The 15,600-nt window shown below is 36.8% G+C and overlaps 1 protein-coding gene across 1 annotated transcript in view; it reads right to left on the bottom strand.

The window, feature by feature from the left end:
- Positions 1 to 690: 690 nt before the first annotated feature.
- The window catches only part of LOC119824363 (cytochrome P450 3A6-like), a 62,524-nt gene continuing 47,614 nt past the window's right edge, over positions 691 to 15,600 (bottom strand). Inside the window, exons 10-13 of the mRNA XM_038344483.1 lie at positions 9,554 to 9,714; positions 7,274 to 7,500; positions 6,629 to 6,791; positions 691 to 786 (exon numbers count right to left, since the gene is read on the bottom strand). Of these exons, the coding sequence (XP_038200411.1) occupies positions 691 to 786; positions 6,629 to 6,791; positions 7,274 to 7,500; positions 9,554 to 9,714 (647 nt within the window). The remainder of the gene's footprint in view (positions 787 to 6,628; positions 6,792 to 7,273; positions 7,501 to 9,553; positions 9,715 to 15,600) is intronic.

Raw genomic sequence — 15,600 nt, 5'->3', positions numbered from 1 at the left:
GTTCACCCATGGAGACAGTGGGACAGAACTAACGGGAGATCACCAAGTCCAGTTGGAATGGGACTGATGGAACATGAGACCAAACCAGACTCTCTGAATGTGGCCGAAGGTGGAGGCTGACTGAGAAGCCAAGGACAATGGCGATGAGCTTGGATTCTACGGCGTGGACGGACTCTGTGTGGGTCTTGTCAGCTTGGTTGCTCACCTTCCTGGACCTGGGGGGAGTTGGGAGGACTTTGACTTAACATAGATTAGGGAACCCTGATGGCTCTTTGGCTTGGAGAAGGAGGGAGTGGGCGTATGGGTGGAGGGGAGGGGAGGGGAGGGGAAGAGGAGATGGAAATTTTTAATAAAAAATGAGAAAAAATCAAAGATTTAATAATGGAAAAGAAAATATTAATAATATTAGTGAGAAAACTTTTTCAGTATTGAAATAAAATACAATGAGATATCACTGGAAATGGATATATTTTGATATTAAAGAATATATTCATTGTTAAATAATAATTTTCTTTCCACACACAATAATTGAAACTCTATAAAGACAAAGAAAAATGAAGATTCTGAATGCTCAATTTATGAAGTATGGTAGATCAATGACATATTCATCTAGGCTTTATTCAGAAGTGAATTAAAATCTCAGGTGTTTGGAATACAATATTTGAAGAACATATTAGGACTTGAGACAAATCAGTTTTCATTGTTGACCCCTTCTCTTGAAACAGTCTTCAGGATAATAGGTTTTTCGGGATAAAGCATTACTTGCCGACTTAAATTCAAGGGAATCTATAATAGTTGAAAAAATACACTGGTAAACATCCAATGAAAAAATTCACAGAAGATTAATAGAACCAATTTATTAAGAACAACAGTAGTTTCCTCATGTATTGTCATTTGTCCATGATCTTAGTACAAAGATGTAAGAGTCAGGAAGAATGTAAGTTTAAGGCTGGCTGAGCTACATAACAAGTTCCATACAAAACTGAACAACATGAACTACTTCCTTTAAATAATCTGTCTTTATAAATGAATACTTATGACTTTTAGCAACACATATCTTGAATTCCTCATAAATTTATCTTCATAAAAACAGAAAAAAGAAAATATGCTGCTATCTATCATACATCAAAGTGAATATTTATTACCCGTTCCTTACATGCCAAGACAAAATTGTGATGGTATGTCTTCCTTAGTAATATACATTTTAAATAAAGCATTAATTTGAACTCTGTAAAGCATATTTGTGGGTATACAGAAAACAGAATTTAAAAGGTGATATAAAGTGCATAGAGAGAAAACAGCATTTAAAGAGATCTAAAGTAAATTTTGCATTTAGTAAAATATAAAGATAATCATGATTTTTGCATTGTACACCTCTTGCTTCTAAACAATGTGTTTACTCTCCACACTGAAACATGGACATTCATGATGGAAAGAAAACTTTGGAACCACTAAGATATTAGTCCTCTGTATCTCTGCTGAACTCAAGGGAGTGCTTTGGGGAATTTGTAGTCTATCTTATACCTTATTTTTATACCATATTTTCATTAGTTTAAAAAGTGAAGGATCTCCAACAGGGCAATATTCTTATCTAAGTAGAAGAATGTACAAATAGTTTGTCCTGTAATTTGACAAAGACCATCTTGTATGTAACTAGAGCTAATCAGGGGTTACCAAAACTTGTTCTCCATCAAAGCAAAGTATCCACATACAAAACATCAAGACACCTGTCCTCAAGTCTCTAAAAAGAAGATGACCACCTTATCCTCCTATTCTTCCATGAAAAAACCTACTGACACTCAAGGTATATTAAATATAAAAGTCATAAGATTAAACCCATTTGGCATCACTTCAATTTAAATTAATGGTAAAGTATTCTTATGTTATTCAGGGTAGGTATTCCAACCATGTTTCTAAATGTTTCACCTTACATAAAAAGTACATAGAAAAGGGAGAAAAGTTTTAAGACCAGAAGTGGTGTCTGACCTCAAGAAATCATGTTTTCCAAACAGAACAACAGAGAGCACATGTACAGCTGAAATCACAAGAATATGAAAGAATGAACAAGACATGTACAACCACAATTTATATAAAATGCCAGAATGGAGTGTGTATGGATGGAAATACAGTTCCATCCTTAGTTGATAAGCTTTTGTTATCCTATGCTGCTGGAAAAAGCCAAGCCTGTTTTATTTAAATGGTAGTGCCTCTATTAAATCAACCAGACTCTAGGGAAAGGCTCTCTTTACCCAAGAGCAGTTGGCTAACAAAAATTGAACTTTATGTACTTAAAAATGAGAGAGTAAAAAGTGAGGAATGTAGGAAGTAATTATAGACATTGGGGTGAATTGCCATGAAATTCTTAGGGAATAAATAAAAATATCATTTAAAATATACACATGTATCTATAAAAGCAATTTTATTAATTTTAAATGGTAAAATAACTTAAAAATGTATACCCAAGATTTAAAAACTAGCTACAAAACCTCCTTTATGTATTCACTGAAAATTTTTAGCCCTAAAGTCAGAATTTCATTTAAGGGATGTTGGCGCAGCTGGCCCAATCCCTGCGTTCAGGGGCGTGGCTGCCCCAGGGGAGTAGGATAGCCTTAAAAACGGATCGGGGCGCCAGGAGGAGCCCCGTTTGCTATCCCCCGCATTACCTTCTGCTCCGCTGGACCCTTGGTTCTGTAAGTTCCCTTAATCCCCCTTTTATTAAAACTGATTTATTATAAAAGGACTATTTTGGTTATTACCAAACCCCTCCGACCGCTGGTACATGCCGGTACATTTGGCACCCAACGGGGGCTCGAACCCATGACCCAGAGATTAAGAGTCTCATGCTCTACCGACTGAGCTAGCCGGGTAAGCTCCGTGAGTATAAAATACACCGGACTGAGCTCCCGTGAGTATAAAAAACACCGGACTGAGCTCCCAAGGTCCTGATGAGGAGCAGAAGGAGGGAGAACATGAGAAAGAAAGTCAGGACCGTGAGGGAACCTCCAGCTGGCGACAGATGGGAAGGTGACTGAGCTCCACATTGGAGCACTGGACTGAGCTCCCAAGGTCCTGATGAGGAGCAGAAGGAGCGAGAACATGAGGGAGAAAGTCAGGAACGTGAGGGGTGCGTTCACTCATGGAGACAGTGGGACAGAACTAATGGGAGATCACCAACTCCAGTTGGAATGGGACTGATGGATCATGCGACCAAACCCGTCTCTCTGAGTGTGGCCAACAGCGGGGGCTGACTGAGAAGCAAAGGACATTGGCGCTGGGCTCTGATTCTTCTGCATGGACGGGCTCTGTGGGAGCCTTCTCAGCTTGGTCGATCACCTTCCTGGACCTGGGGGGGAGTTGGAGGACCTTGGACTTAGCATAGAGTGGGGAACCCTGATGGCCTCCTTGGCCTTGAGAGGGAGGGAGGGGGGATATGGGTGGAGGGAAGGGGAGGGGAAGGGGAGAAGGAGGGGAGGGAAGGGGGGAGGAGGATCGGAGGGAGGGGGGGGGAGGAGGAGGGAAGGAGATGGAAATTCTTAAATAGAAAAAAAAATAAACCATGAGAAAAAAAAATAAAAAAAAAAACAATTTTTGAATGTATGTCAATATGCATTTCTTTATAGATATTTAGAGCTGTTTTCTTGGAGTTGGACTCTGGCCCAGTCCCTCTCCAATTCCAAGCTTGTTTATAAGAGATTTCTCAGAGTTTCTGTCTCAGGTTAGGGGTCATGTTATGAGACAGAATACTAATAACAATAATGTTGATAATGGTACCAATATATTTGCCTTCTTTGCCTTCCTTCATATCTATGGTTGTCTTTAATGCACCTTTCATTGAAGATATGCACGTATACGTCTGTATGTGTCTTTGTAGATAATGCTTATCTGTCTCGCAACAAACGACAAATTTTTTCTTCAGTAATCTTTGCAGGTTCCAGGATGAAGACAGGGCCCCGAAACATCAACTCCAACTGGTTATTATGACGTCATGTTTTTGTAGCGCTAATATTTGGCCTGTTTTTTGGTACCAACTGCACAGAACACTTTTGAATAGTGCACATTTTTGACAACATTCTGGCCTGTTTTCCTCAAAATATTCAGAGGCTGGACACATTTTTCCTAGATGAAATGTTACCCTGGGTATTCTACCATCATTTGCTTTCACAGGACCCCCTGAGAAGAAAAGTTGCCCCTATGTCAGCTGGAAGCAATCTTAGATGACGACGCCCCCCTCCCAACAAAGTTTACCCTCAGGTTTAGGGACACTAATTGGTGGCTGGTATAGGGTTGTCGGGTTGTGGAAGGCTTTATATGGACTCAGGGGTATAAATTATGTGTGTATATATATATATATATATATATATATATATATATATAAAAGGGGGGAGGGATTAACTGGTGATCTGAAGGAATAATTGATTTTTGTGAGTTATTGTTTTTTGAAAAACTATATGAGTGTTGATTCTTGTATATTGATATATTGAACATTGTATGAGAGTATGATACTACCCTCTGTTTGAAACAATTGTTATATTGACATTGTTTACTATATTGCAATGTACATCTCTACCTCTGATATTATTTATGTAATGACATTGTTTACTATATTGCAATGTACATTTCTACCTCAGATATTATTTATGTAATGACCCTGTTTACATTTGGAAATCATTGTCTTCATTTATTGCACAGTTTTCTATTCTATTAGTCATACAGTTAGATAAGTGTTGAGAATTATATGTTGGTCATATTTATATTTAGGATAATCAGGTTTTTTAGACACATAGAGGTTGTATTTAGTATAGATAGCATAATCTTCGACCTCTTTGAAGAGCTGTAGAACATGGCCTTTAATCTAACCTAGAGTTTTGTAATTATGAGACACAATCACTCCTGGCAACAATGCTCTACTCCCGAGAGAACGTTGAGCACCAAAGACACTCCACTGGGAGTTTGTCTTCTACTTGGCAGAACTGGCCTTGGGGCAAAGAAAAGCCCATACCTCCATTACTGACTAAACTACGAAATATCCATAAGTGGATAAAACAGAATTGTCTTATCTTGCCAAGACAGGATAGGATAGTTGTACTAAAGGTTCCTTGCCGTTGTATAATGGTATGTCAGGTTATATCAGGCCTTAGCCAAAGTTGGTTGCCTCAACATTTCTATCAAGATTTCGTGTGGTTGCCCAGGTAGTCAATTGTCTCTGTCTTCTGTTGCACATTTTGGAAGTTTCTCGTTTGTGCTTCCTGGTTGCTTTGGTAATATTACTTTCCTTCTCAGATCTTTGATGGGGTTGAAGATTAGATAATGGTAGCTACCTTCTACATTATTTAGACTTCCCAAAGTAGAGTGATTAGTAAAATTTTTTTCTTTGTTATATGCTCCTCGCCTGATATTGTTTACTTCTTGTAATTTTATATGATCTATTCCCGTTGTGTATAGTTGTATTTGGTTTCTGAATCTGCCTTATTTAGACAAAAGGGGGAGATGTTGGGGCAGCTGGCCCAATCCCTGCGTTCAGGGGCGTGGCTGCCCCAGGGGAGTAGGATAGCCTTAAAAAAGGATCGGGGCACCGGGAGGAGCCCCGTTTGCTATCCCCCGCATTACCTTCTGCTCCACTGGACCCTTGGTTCTGTAAGTTCCCTTAATTCCCCTTTTATTAAAACTGATTTATTATAAAAGGACTATTTTGGTTATTACCAAACCCCTCCGACCACCGGTACACACCGGTACCCGCCGGTACAAACGGAAAGAATAAAATCAAGTAATTCAGGAAGTATGAGGAATACTGAACATACAGAAAATACCACAGAGAAGTACATGTAGTAGTTAATGTGCTATCAGGGGCAATGGCAGCATACAGAAACCATTACTAGAAGACAGGTGTAATTTACAGAGACAAGCTAGGAAAGTTTTTTTGGGGTTGGGACACAGTTGCCTTCTATGAATTTGAAGGATGAGAAATAATGAAGGGACATTATTGTAAAAAATGTAAAGGAGGTCTGTTAGTCTATACTAGAGTTTCCCAAAATGTGAGGACAAATGGTCAGAATGTTCCAGAAAAGGAGTAATTTATATCTATGAATAATACTTAAAACCCGTGATTCTTGACTATGGATAGAAGTGGAAATCACTGGGGAACTTTAAAAGCCATTCTGTGGGTGAAGGGTTTTCTACTATCTGAGATGACACAGGCATCATAAGGCAATCATTACACCTTCTGGAGACAAGGCATGTCCACATATGTAGTTAACCAGAAACACTATTTAATAACTGGTTCTATGTATGATACATTCACGTACGAATACACTACAAACTAAATCATTATTTTGTTAAATGGATATATACTAGTAAGAAAGAAGAAACATTTCCTGAAGTCCAATAATATCAAACATAATCATATAAAAAGATCTTCATTGACCTTATATGATATTACCATTTTCACTTAGATATGGACTAATTGCTCCATACTTCAGGACCCTACAACTCATACATGACTTCAGATAGATCACTGAGTAGAGAGCACTTTAATTAGAGATGAATAAACATTTTTAAAACTAAATTAAGCCCCAGTTTATGAAAATTCCTAAAATAAAAACTTCCCCCAAGATAATATTTTCTGTCTCACCTGTGTTTCTTCACAAGTTTCCACGGAGAAGTTCTGTAAGATTTTGACAACAGCAAGCTTCATGGTGATGAGAGCAAACCTCATGGCAATGCAGTTTCTAGGACCATTCCCAAAAGGCATGTATACATAAGGATTGATTGCATCTTTGTTTTTCTTAGAGAACCTGGTGGCACAATTTTACAAGAACACAAAAAAAGAAACATCAGGTCCACAAGCTATGTTTACACACATACACATACACATACACATACACAAAAGCACAAGTCATAAAATAGTGCTTGTTGTTTAGTAAAAACAATCAGATTTTCTAAACACAGGAGAAATCTCATATTTTTCTAATTCTTTAATATGTACAGACACATAGAAATGTATCTACTGATATCATGATGTTAATGGAATTCATGTTAAGGTTTTTGAAAGGACTTCAAAACAAAATAAAATAAAGTAAAGCAGTGTCATTATTTTCTAGATTGAAGTGTCTGTAGTTTTTACAATAATTACCACATTGTACTACAAACATTTTAAAATCAAACACACAAACAAGATAATAAATATCGATAGTTATGTGGTTCCTAGTAAGATGTATCTTAGAATACTTAGAGAGGTCTGGTTCTCCATAGGTTTTCTTTTTCAGTATCCTCATACCTTTCGGGGCGGAACTCCTCAGGCTCTGGCCAGTATTTTGGATCTCGGTGAAGAATAAAGATAGGTATGCACACCTGTGTCCCTTTGGGAATGAACACACCATTGATTTCAGCATCTTTCTTACTGATTCTGTTAATCCTGTAACCAACTGGATATAATCTCATAGTTTCACTTAACACCATGTCCAGATACTCCAGTTTTACCAGGGCTTCATAAGTGGCAGGTGCCTGGGAAGAGAAAAACAGAGTTTGATGAGTCAAGATTTAAAATTAACTTTGAGGTCAAGCAATACAACACTATCCAGTTGTCAGAAACTCCACATTCCACCAAGGTTAAAGAGTGGGTTTATCATTATTAGTCATTTTTGTAACAGTAATATTTCTGACCTGCTAAAGGAGTATTAAAATGCATGGTGAAGTGAATGTAGGAGAATATTCAGGACACAAATCTTTAGTTTTCTTTTGCACTATTTTCTTTGGCATGTAATAAATAAATGATAAAGTATGACAATTCCATTCAAGGTCAATCAACTTTTGAGTTGGTCATAAGGCAATAGGAAGTAACCATAAGACCAGACAAAGGAAATAAAATGTGGAGAATGACCAGTCCCGCCTTTTTATAAAATTGTACAGTAAGTCTTTCAACTGACAGCCCAAGTTGTGTAAATTCTGTGACTAAATTTTATATTACTATACCTATGCAATTTGAAGAGAAAAGCTGTATTAAATATAAATATTTATGAAATTGACAGTGAATGACTTCACCAGGAACTTTCCCCTTAAAATCCGTAAAATAAGCAACAACATATTGTACTTGAGCACAAAATTTCAATTCAACTGAAAAGTCCACTCAGGTTCATGTCTAGCTACTGAAATAATCTTCCTCCTTATGGTTTCAAATGGTGTCCTAGTGAGCTTTAACTCCCAACATTAACCAGACCAAAATCACCCTAGAACGTCTCAAATGTGGGATTAGTGATTCCTACCTCACACTGATTTGTGAACATTTGTTGGTAGGTTGGTTCTAATTGCTAAGTTGATTGAGCATGTTCAAGCCCTCTGCAGGTAGCACTATTTCCTGAGTATGTGTTCCTGTGCTGTATAAGGACAGCTAGATAAGCATGGGTCAGTGACTGATCCAAATATCAACCAGTATCTTCATTGGCCTTTGCTGTGTTTCTTTAACTGCGAGATAGCATCTTGTTCAGAAGCAATGCTATGTAGAGTGATAAGAAGTCCTGCCTCCAAGTTCCTGTCTTGAGTTCCTCCTTTGGCTTTCCTCAGTGATAGACTGTTATCAGAAAAAAAAATGTAAGTTGAAATCAAACCTTTCCTTCCCATAGTTATTTTGGGCCATGGCACTTAATACAGTAGCAAAATGAAGCAAAAAGAGAGGGTGAGTATGAGGTCTGAAGAAGCTTCTGTGTACATCACTGACAACCCATCCAGTCCCAGAGCTCAAGTACTTCACTCCCCATAGCATCAGGTTTGGGTGTAGATTTGAATACAACTTGTGTAACATGTGGTTGGCACTCCATGGGACACTGAAGGGACCATACTGGAGAGGTGAACAGTTTAGGTTGTAAGTTACCATGGTTGGTCATGTTCTAGTCTAATTAATTATATGATTGAAAAGGCGAGTTATGGTGAGAATAGTTGGATCAGCCTACTCAGCCAAATTAAGCCAAGTCTCTATCAGTATACCACCATGCCAAAATACTTCCACTATTAATAATATAGCCGTCAATTGTTGTAAAGTCTAGATGGATGCCTCTGGTTAAGAGCACTATTCATTCTGTCTGATCCAGAGACAGTTATTGTACTCATATTATAGATCACAGTTTTTGGAGATCTTGTTAGAGGGGATCTGATGCTCTCTTCTGGCTTCTCCAGACATGCACAAGGATCACAGATAAACATTCAGGCAAAACCTTTATAAAAAATAAATTAAATTTAAATTAAGTAAATTTAAAGGAGACACTTGACTTTTGTATGCTTATTATTAAAATCTAAAGTGTTTTATGCATGTTTTTGCATGCTGTCACTATGGAAATCAATAATGTCTATTAATAGAGCAGTAATGGAATTAAAAAGATTATTATTTTCTCTGAACACAATTTTTCTATGTCTCTCTTTTTCTTCTTCCCATATATTCTTAGTGACTATTACTGAAAGAACCAATGCTTACTATATTTACTACAATTCTCAGTGCAAGTATGGAAGAAGAGCTTCTCATTAGGCCTTCACTTTTTCCATCTGTCTCCAGGCAGTACGCACTCACCTTATTGGGCAAGACTGAATCGATCTCAAGCTGGAGTTTCTTCTGAACATCAGGGTGAGTGGCCAATGTATACATAATAAAGGAAAGAGTAGTGCTTGTAGTCGCGTAGCCAGCAAAAATAAATGTGATCGATTGGGCTATGATCTCCATATCAGAAAGTCCTAGAATGAGAATAGATATTTATGTCACCACAGGAAGGCAGCATAGATTAGACCAAGTGAAATAGTCCCTGTTTATATGAATTTAGAGAAGGAATTATCAAATGTGTCGAAGGTAATTCTGTATAAGAATAAAAAGTACAAAATGTTATACATTAGGTGAATAAGACAATCATGGATTATAATGTAGGGCACTAAGTAGAGTGGTAGATAGGGATCAAATTGCCACACACTGTACAGCTGTAAGCAAAACATGGCAGAGAAGGACTGCGAACCTCCAACAGTCATAATTAGGTTTTTTACATGAGTAAAGTTTAAGATGAGAGATTTAAGAGCATCATGCATAGTCAAGAAAATGGCCCTGTACTTCCTAGTTGCTCTCTAGTGCTTTCCATGTAAATGGTCGTACTTGTCAGCTGTTGGCTGATTTCAGGGCTATATTTAGAAATGAGAGACCAGGAGTAGCTTTACTAGAAAGCAACACCTTACTTAGAAAATGTCCGTTGGAGTGAATGGAAATCCTGTACTGCTCTTGGTTTTAGTGGACATGTTTTGAAGTTTTTTCCATTTAGATTGGTTTGAATGTGGCCTTGTTTTATGTTTCCCATATTATGTTGAGACATGTTCAAGAACTGAGAGATTCTATGAGATTTTCAGCATATAGAGGTGTTGGCTATTTCAAAGGCAGCTTCCCATCTAATGAGATGATCTTGTACTTTCCCTTCTTGAGCCTTTTTATGCCATTGGTTATATGTGTTGATTTATATTAATGGGATCATTCCTGCATCTCTGAGACAAAAAACATTAGATCCAGCTAACTGATCTTTTTCATGTTCTTTTGAATTTGGTTTTGAAGTATTTTATCAAGAAATTTTGCATGTATACTCATGAGGGAGATTTGCCTAGTCATCACTTTTCCATTTTTTTACCCATATATTGTATCAGAGTAATTTTGGATATATAAAAAAATTATATATTTTATACTTCCTTATTTTACAGAAAATTTTGAGAAGTTCTGATGCGATGTTAGTTCTTTGAATGTATGGTCAAATTCTACACTAAACTGATCTGGCTGTGAGCTTGTATAAGTTGTGACATTTTGAAATTACTTATTCTTCCTTTTTTTCTGCTATTGGTATGTTTCAGTTGTTTATTTTATCTTTTTTCCTAACTATGACATATCATATACATCTAGAAATGCATACATTTGTTTTAGATTTTACAGTTTAATAGAATATAGATTTTGAAACTGTATCTTATGAGTCTATAAATTTCTTCAATATCCAAAATTCATAGATAGGGCAGTAAACCAATAGAAAGTGAGATAGACTACAAAGTATCTTTATCTTTGAGTATATGATTTTATTAAGAAAGAACTCTAAAACTCCACTAAAATAGTCCCATTGATATATTTAGAAAGTAGCAGGATACAAATTTACAAATAAATATCAATAACTTCATAATAACAATGACAAACAAACCAAGAAAAAAGTCAGAAAATCTATTTCATCCACAGTTACCTCACAAATATCTTGGAATAAATGTAAGTAGTAAAAAATTTGCATAATAAAAATATTAAGATACTGAAGAAAATAATTGTAGAAGATAACAGTAATGGGATTGGTAGTATTAATAATGTGAAATGGGCCACATATCAAAAGCAATCTAAAGATTCGGTGAAATCCCTTCCATTATTCCAATGCAGTTCTACATAGAAAGTGTTTTCTTTTTTTTCTCATTTTTTTATTAAAGATTTCCATCTCCTCCCCCTTCCCTCCCCTCCCTTCCACCCATACCCCCACTCCACCCCTCTCCAAAGACAAAGAGCCATCAGGGTTCCCTTCACTATGTTAAGTCCAAGGTCCTCCCAGCTCCCCCTAAGTCCAGGAAGGTGAGCAACCAAACTGACAAGGGTTCAACTATGTTTATAGCAGCATTATTTGTAATAGCCAGAACCTGGAAACAACCTAGATGCCCTTCAGTGGAAGAATGGATGAAGAAAGTGTGGAATATATACATATTAGAGTACTACTCGGTGGTAAAAAACAATGACATCTTGAATTTTGCATGAAAATGGATGGAAATAGAAAACACCATCCTGAGCGAGGTAAGCCAGGCCCAAAAAGAGGAACATGGGATGTACTCACTCATAACTGGTTTCTAGCCATAAATAAAGAACATCGAGCCTATAATTCGTAAAAAATCCTAGAGAAGCTATATAAGAAGGTGAACCCAAAGAAAAACATATAGTTATCCTCCTGGTTATTGGAAGTAGACAAGATTGCCGGACAAAAAATGGGAACATGGGGGTGGGGTGGGATGGGGGGATGGGGGGATGGGGAGAGAAAAGTGTGAAGTGGAGGATGGGAAGAGCTTGGGGGAACAGGATGGTTGGGGTATAGGAAGGGTGGATATGGGAACAAGGAATTATATATCTTAGTTAAGGGAGCCATTCTAGGGTTGGCAGAGACTTGACTCTAGAGGGGTTCCCAGGTGTCCAGGAAGACAACCCCAGCTAGTTCCTAGGGCAGCTGAGGAGAGGGTGCCAGAAATGTCCAGATCCTATTGTCATATTCATGAATATCTTGCATATCACCATAGAACCTTCACCTGGCAATGGATGTAGAAAGTGTTTTCTGAGGTTTCTGTCCTGCCGGGTTCCTGCAGTCATTAAGTCCCAAAGAAATCACACAGAGGTCTACATTAGTTACAAACTGATTGGGCCATTAGCTCAGGCTTCCTATTAACTTTTATAACTTACATTATCTCATTATTGTTATCTTTGTTAGCCACATGGCTTAGTATCTTTTTCAGTAGCATAGTCACATCTTGATTCTTCTGTGTCTGGACAGGACTGCAGAGGGAGCATCCCTCTTCCCAGTTTTCCTGTTCTCATTGACCTGTCTCTACTTCCTATATGGTTGTCCCACCTATACTTCCTGCCTGGCTACTGACCAATCAGTGTTTATTTAAAACATATTTGACAGAATATAGACAATTTTCCTACACCAACAAGGTCATTTCAAAATTCATGTGGAAACAAAAAACACATTGAATATGAAAAATCCAGATATTTAAAAATACTTCTTGCAGGTATCACCAGCCCTGATTTAAGGTTATACTGCAGATCTATAGCAATAAAAAAAATCAAAGTAATGACATTTAAACAGCACACTGATCAGTGGACTAGAACTGAGTATCAAATGTGAACCCACAATCCTATGGCCATCTGAATTTATAATTTACAGAATGGAAATACACATATTATAGAAAAGAGCCTCTTCAATGAATGGTGTTGATCAAAGTGGATGTTTGGATGTTGCATCTTAAAGAATGAAAATAGATCTTTTTTCACCCCGCACAAAACTCGACTTCAAATGAATGGATCAAGGACTTCAACATGAGACTTATATATGCTAGAGGACAATGTAGGCATTAAGCTTCAATTTATAAGCAAGGGCAATCATTTATTACAAGGAATACAACTAATATAGGAATTAATGCCAGTAACTGAGCACTGTAGCTCATGAGACTAAAAATGTTTTTCATGACAAAGGACACAATTATTTGACTGAAAAGGCAGGCTATAGAATAGGGAAAAATTCAAATTTACCCACAATGTATCTGACAGAGGATTAGTATCTAGAATATACAAAGAACTTAAAATACTAAAAGTCAATAAAACTAATAAACTTATTAAATATTGGGATAAGTATCTAAACAGAGAGCTATATAAAAATGATAATGATAGAGAAATATTTTTAAATGTTCAATAGCCCTAGTCATCATTAAAATGCAATGATCAATATTTTGAGATTTCATTTTACCCCAATTAGACTAAGATTTAAAAATGACAATAAAAGCTGGCATGGACACAATTTAAGGGGAAATTTATTCAGTGTTGGTGAAATAGCAATCTGGTATAGCCACTATGTAAATCAGTGTGGAGGTTACTCAGAAAGCTAAAAATATATCTACAATATGATTCAGATATACTGCTACTGGGCTTAGTCCCAGATGATTCTTCATCTTACTGCAGGGACACTAGAAAAAATGTATATATATTCATAGACGTTATATTAACAGCAAACTACATATCGACCAATTGAAGAATGGAATGGTAATGAAAATATAGTAATATAAGTGGTGAAATATATAGCATAACTTCTAATTATAATAAATAATATTTAATAATAATAATAAAAACCTAGAGTCAGATATTGGGACAAATACTGAAATTTCAGAGAAGTAAATGATCCAATCTCTAGAAAGACTTTCTAGCTCTACGAAATCATTAGACCAAAGTGGACAAGATCTTGTCTTCATGAATCATCAGACTGAATGGGCTGAGCTCTGCCTCCTTTACCTTATATTCCACTATCCACCTAGTTATGTTGCTTCATGTTTCCATTTGACTAGTTCTGGGATTAAAGACACGTGACTCCCAAGTACTGGAATAAAAGGTGTAAACCATCATCACATAGATCTGTTTCTGTTTTAGACTGGATCATCTTGTGTGGTCCAGGGTAGCCTTGAACTAACAGAGATCTATCTTTCTCTCTCTCCAGAGTGCTGGTATTAAAGGTGTGTGCCACCACTGCCTGGCCTCTAAGGCTAATTAGTGGCTTAGCTCCAAACTCTGATCTTTGGACAAGCATTATTTATTAGATCAAAAACAAAATATCACCACAGAAATAGAATGCATTTTAATGAAATATGAGACAATAAATTTCATGGGGAAATGTATGGAGGTGAAAATGTTCATTCTGCTGATGATAACCCAGACATAGAAAAGAAAACACTCCTTGTTGTCCCTAATATAAAGATGTTAGTTTTGTATCTTTCAATATGTATACTTAAGTTGGAATAACCATAGAAGACACAAACCTAGTAACTGATTCTGAGGGTGTTTTAGGGAAAGAGTACAAACTATGAAGTGTGATGGAGCAAAATGAAGCAATAGTTCAGGAGATCTTAGATGTTGTGAAGCAGGTAGAGGGGGGTGTAACTAAGACCAAATATCATTTTAAATATCTCAAGGAATCATGCTACTCTAAGTGATATATACATTTGTAAAAAAAAAGTTTAACTTGACTATTATGGAGGGACAAAATCTTCCCTAGACATCATTAAAAAAAGAAAGAAAAGAAAAAAAGAAAGAAAGAAAGAAGGATGGAAGGAAGGAAGGAAGGAAGGAAGGAAAGAAAGAAAGAAAGAAAGAAAGAAAGAAAGAAAGAAAGAAAGACCATAGCTGAGTTTTATCCCTTTTGATAGTTGCTGGTCTGTGGGCTCCAAACATTACTGTCTATGGCCCTTATTCTTTGTCATCTTTCAGAACTGATAGTAAGACTTTATTGCTGAAGACACTACATATTTAAGTCACAGACATGAAGAAATCAAGCTGTTACTGAATCTGGAAGTTTTATCCCTGATGACCAACTTTCACAGGGAAGCATGGTTCTAAGCACTCTGCCAGGGAAGGGGTAGTAATCAATACTGTTGCCTAGCTGTAAACCTTGAGCAACAATAATAACTAGCCTGCTTGGTAATGACATTTGGAACGATAGTAACACAATGTTGGCAAAGAACTCAAGCCTAATATTGGCAAGTAGGCCAAAGGTATATGGCAGAGTGGGTCATAGGTCCTATGGAAGAGTCTAAAAGTGTAATGACTCAGTAGTAAACTATTTCCTTTTTCCTTCTATGTCAATGCATCTCTTACCCTTCATCATTGAAACTTATTTTTTTTTCAATAGATGACAATACAGAGATCCTGGACTGGTCAACATGCAAAGAATAAGAGACTGTGTGGTGCTTAGTTTTTAATGGGATATCTACATTACATCCCTTTTAGCTTCATGACTCAGAGTTTATCCTTGAATAAAAAAA

This window comes from Arvicola amphibius, chromosome 10, assembly GCF_903992535.2.
Source record: "Arvicola amphibius chromosome 10, mArvAmp1.2, whole genome shotgun sequence".
Classification (NCBI taxonomy): domain Eukaryota; kingdom Metazoa; phylum Chordata; class Mammalia; order Rodentia; family Cricetidae; genus Arvicola; species Arvicola amphibius.
This window is presented reverse-complemented; position numbering and strand designations above follow the sequence as displayed.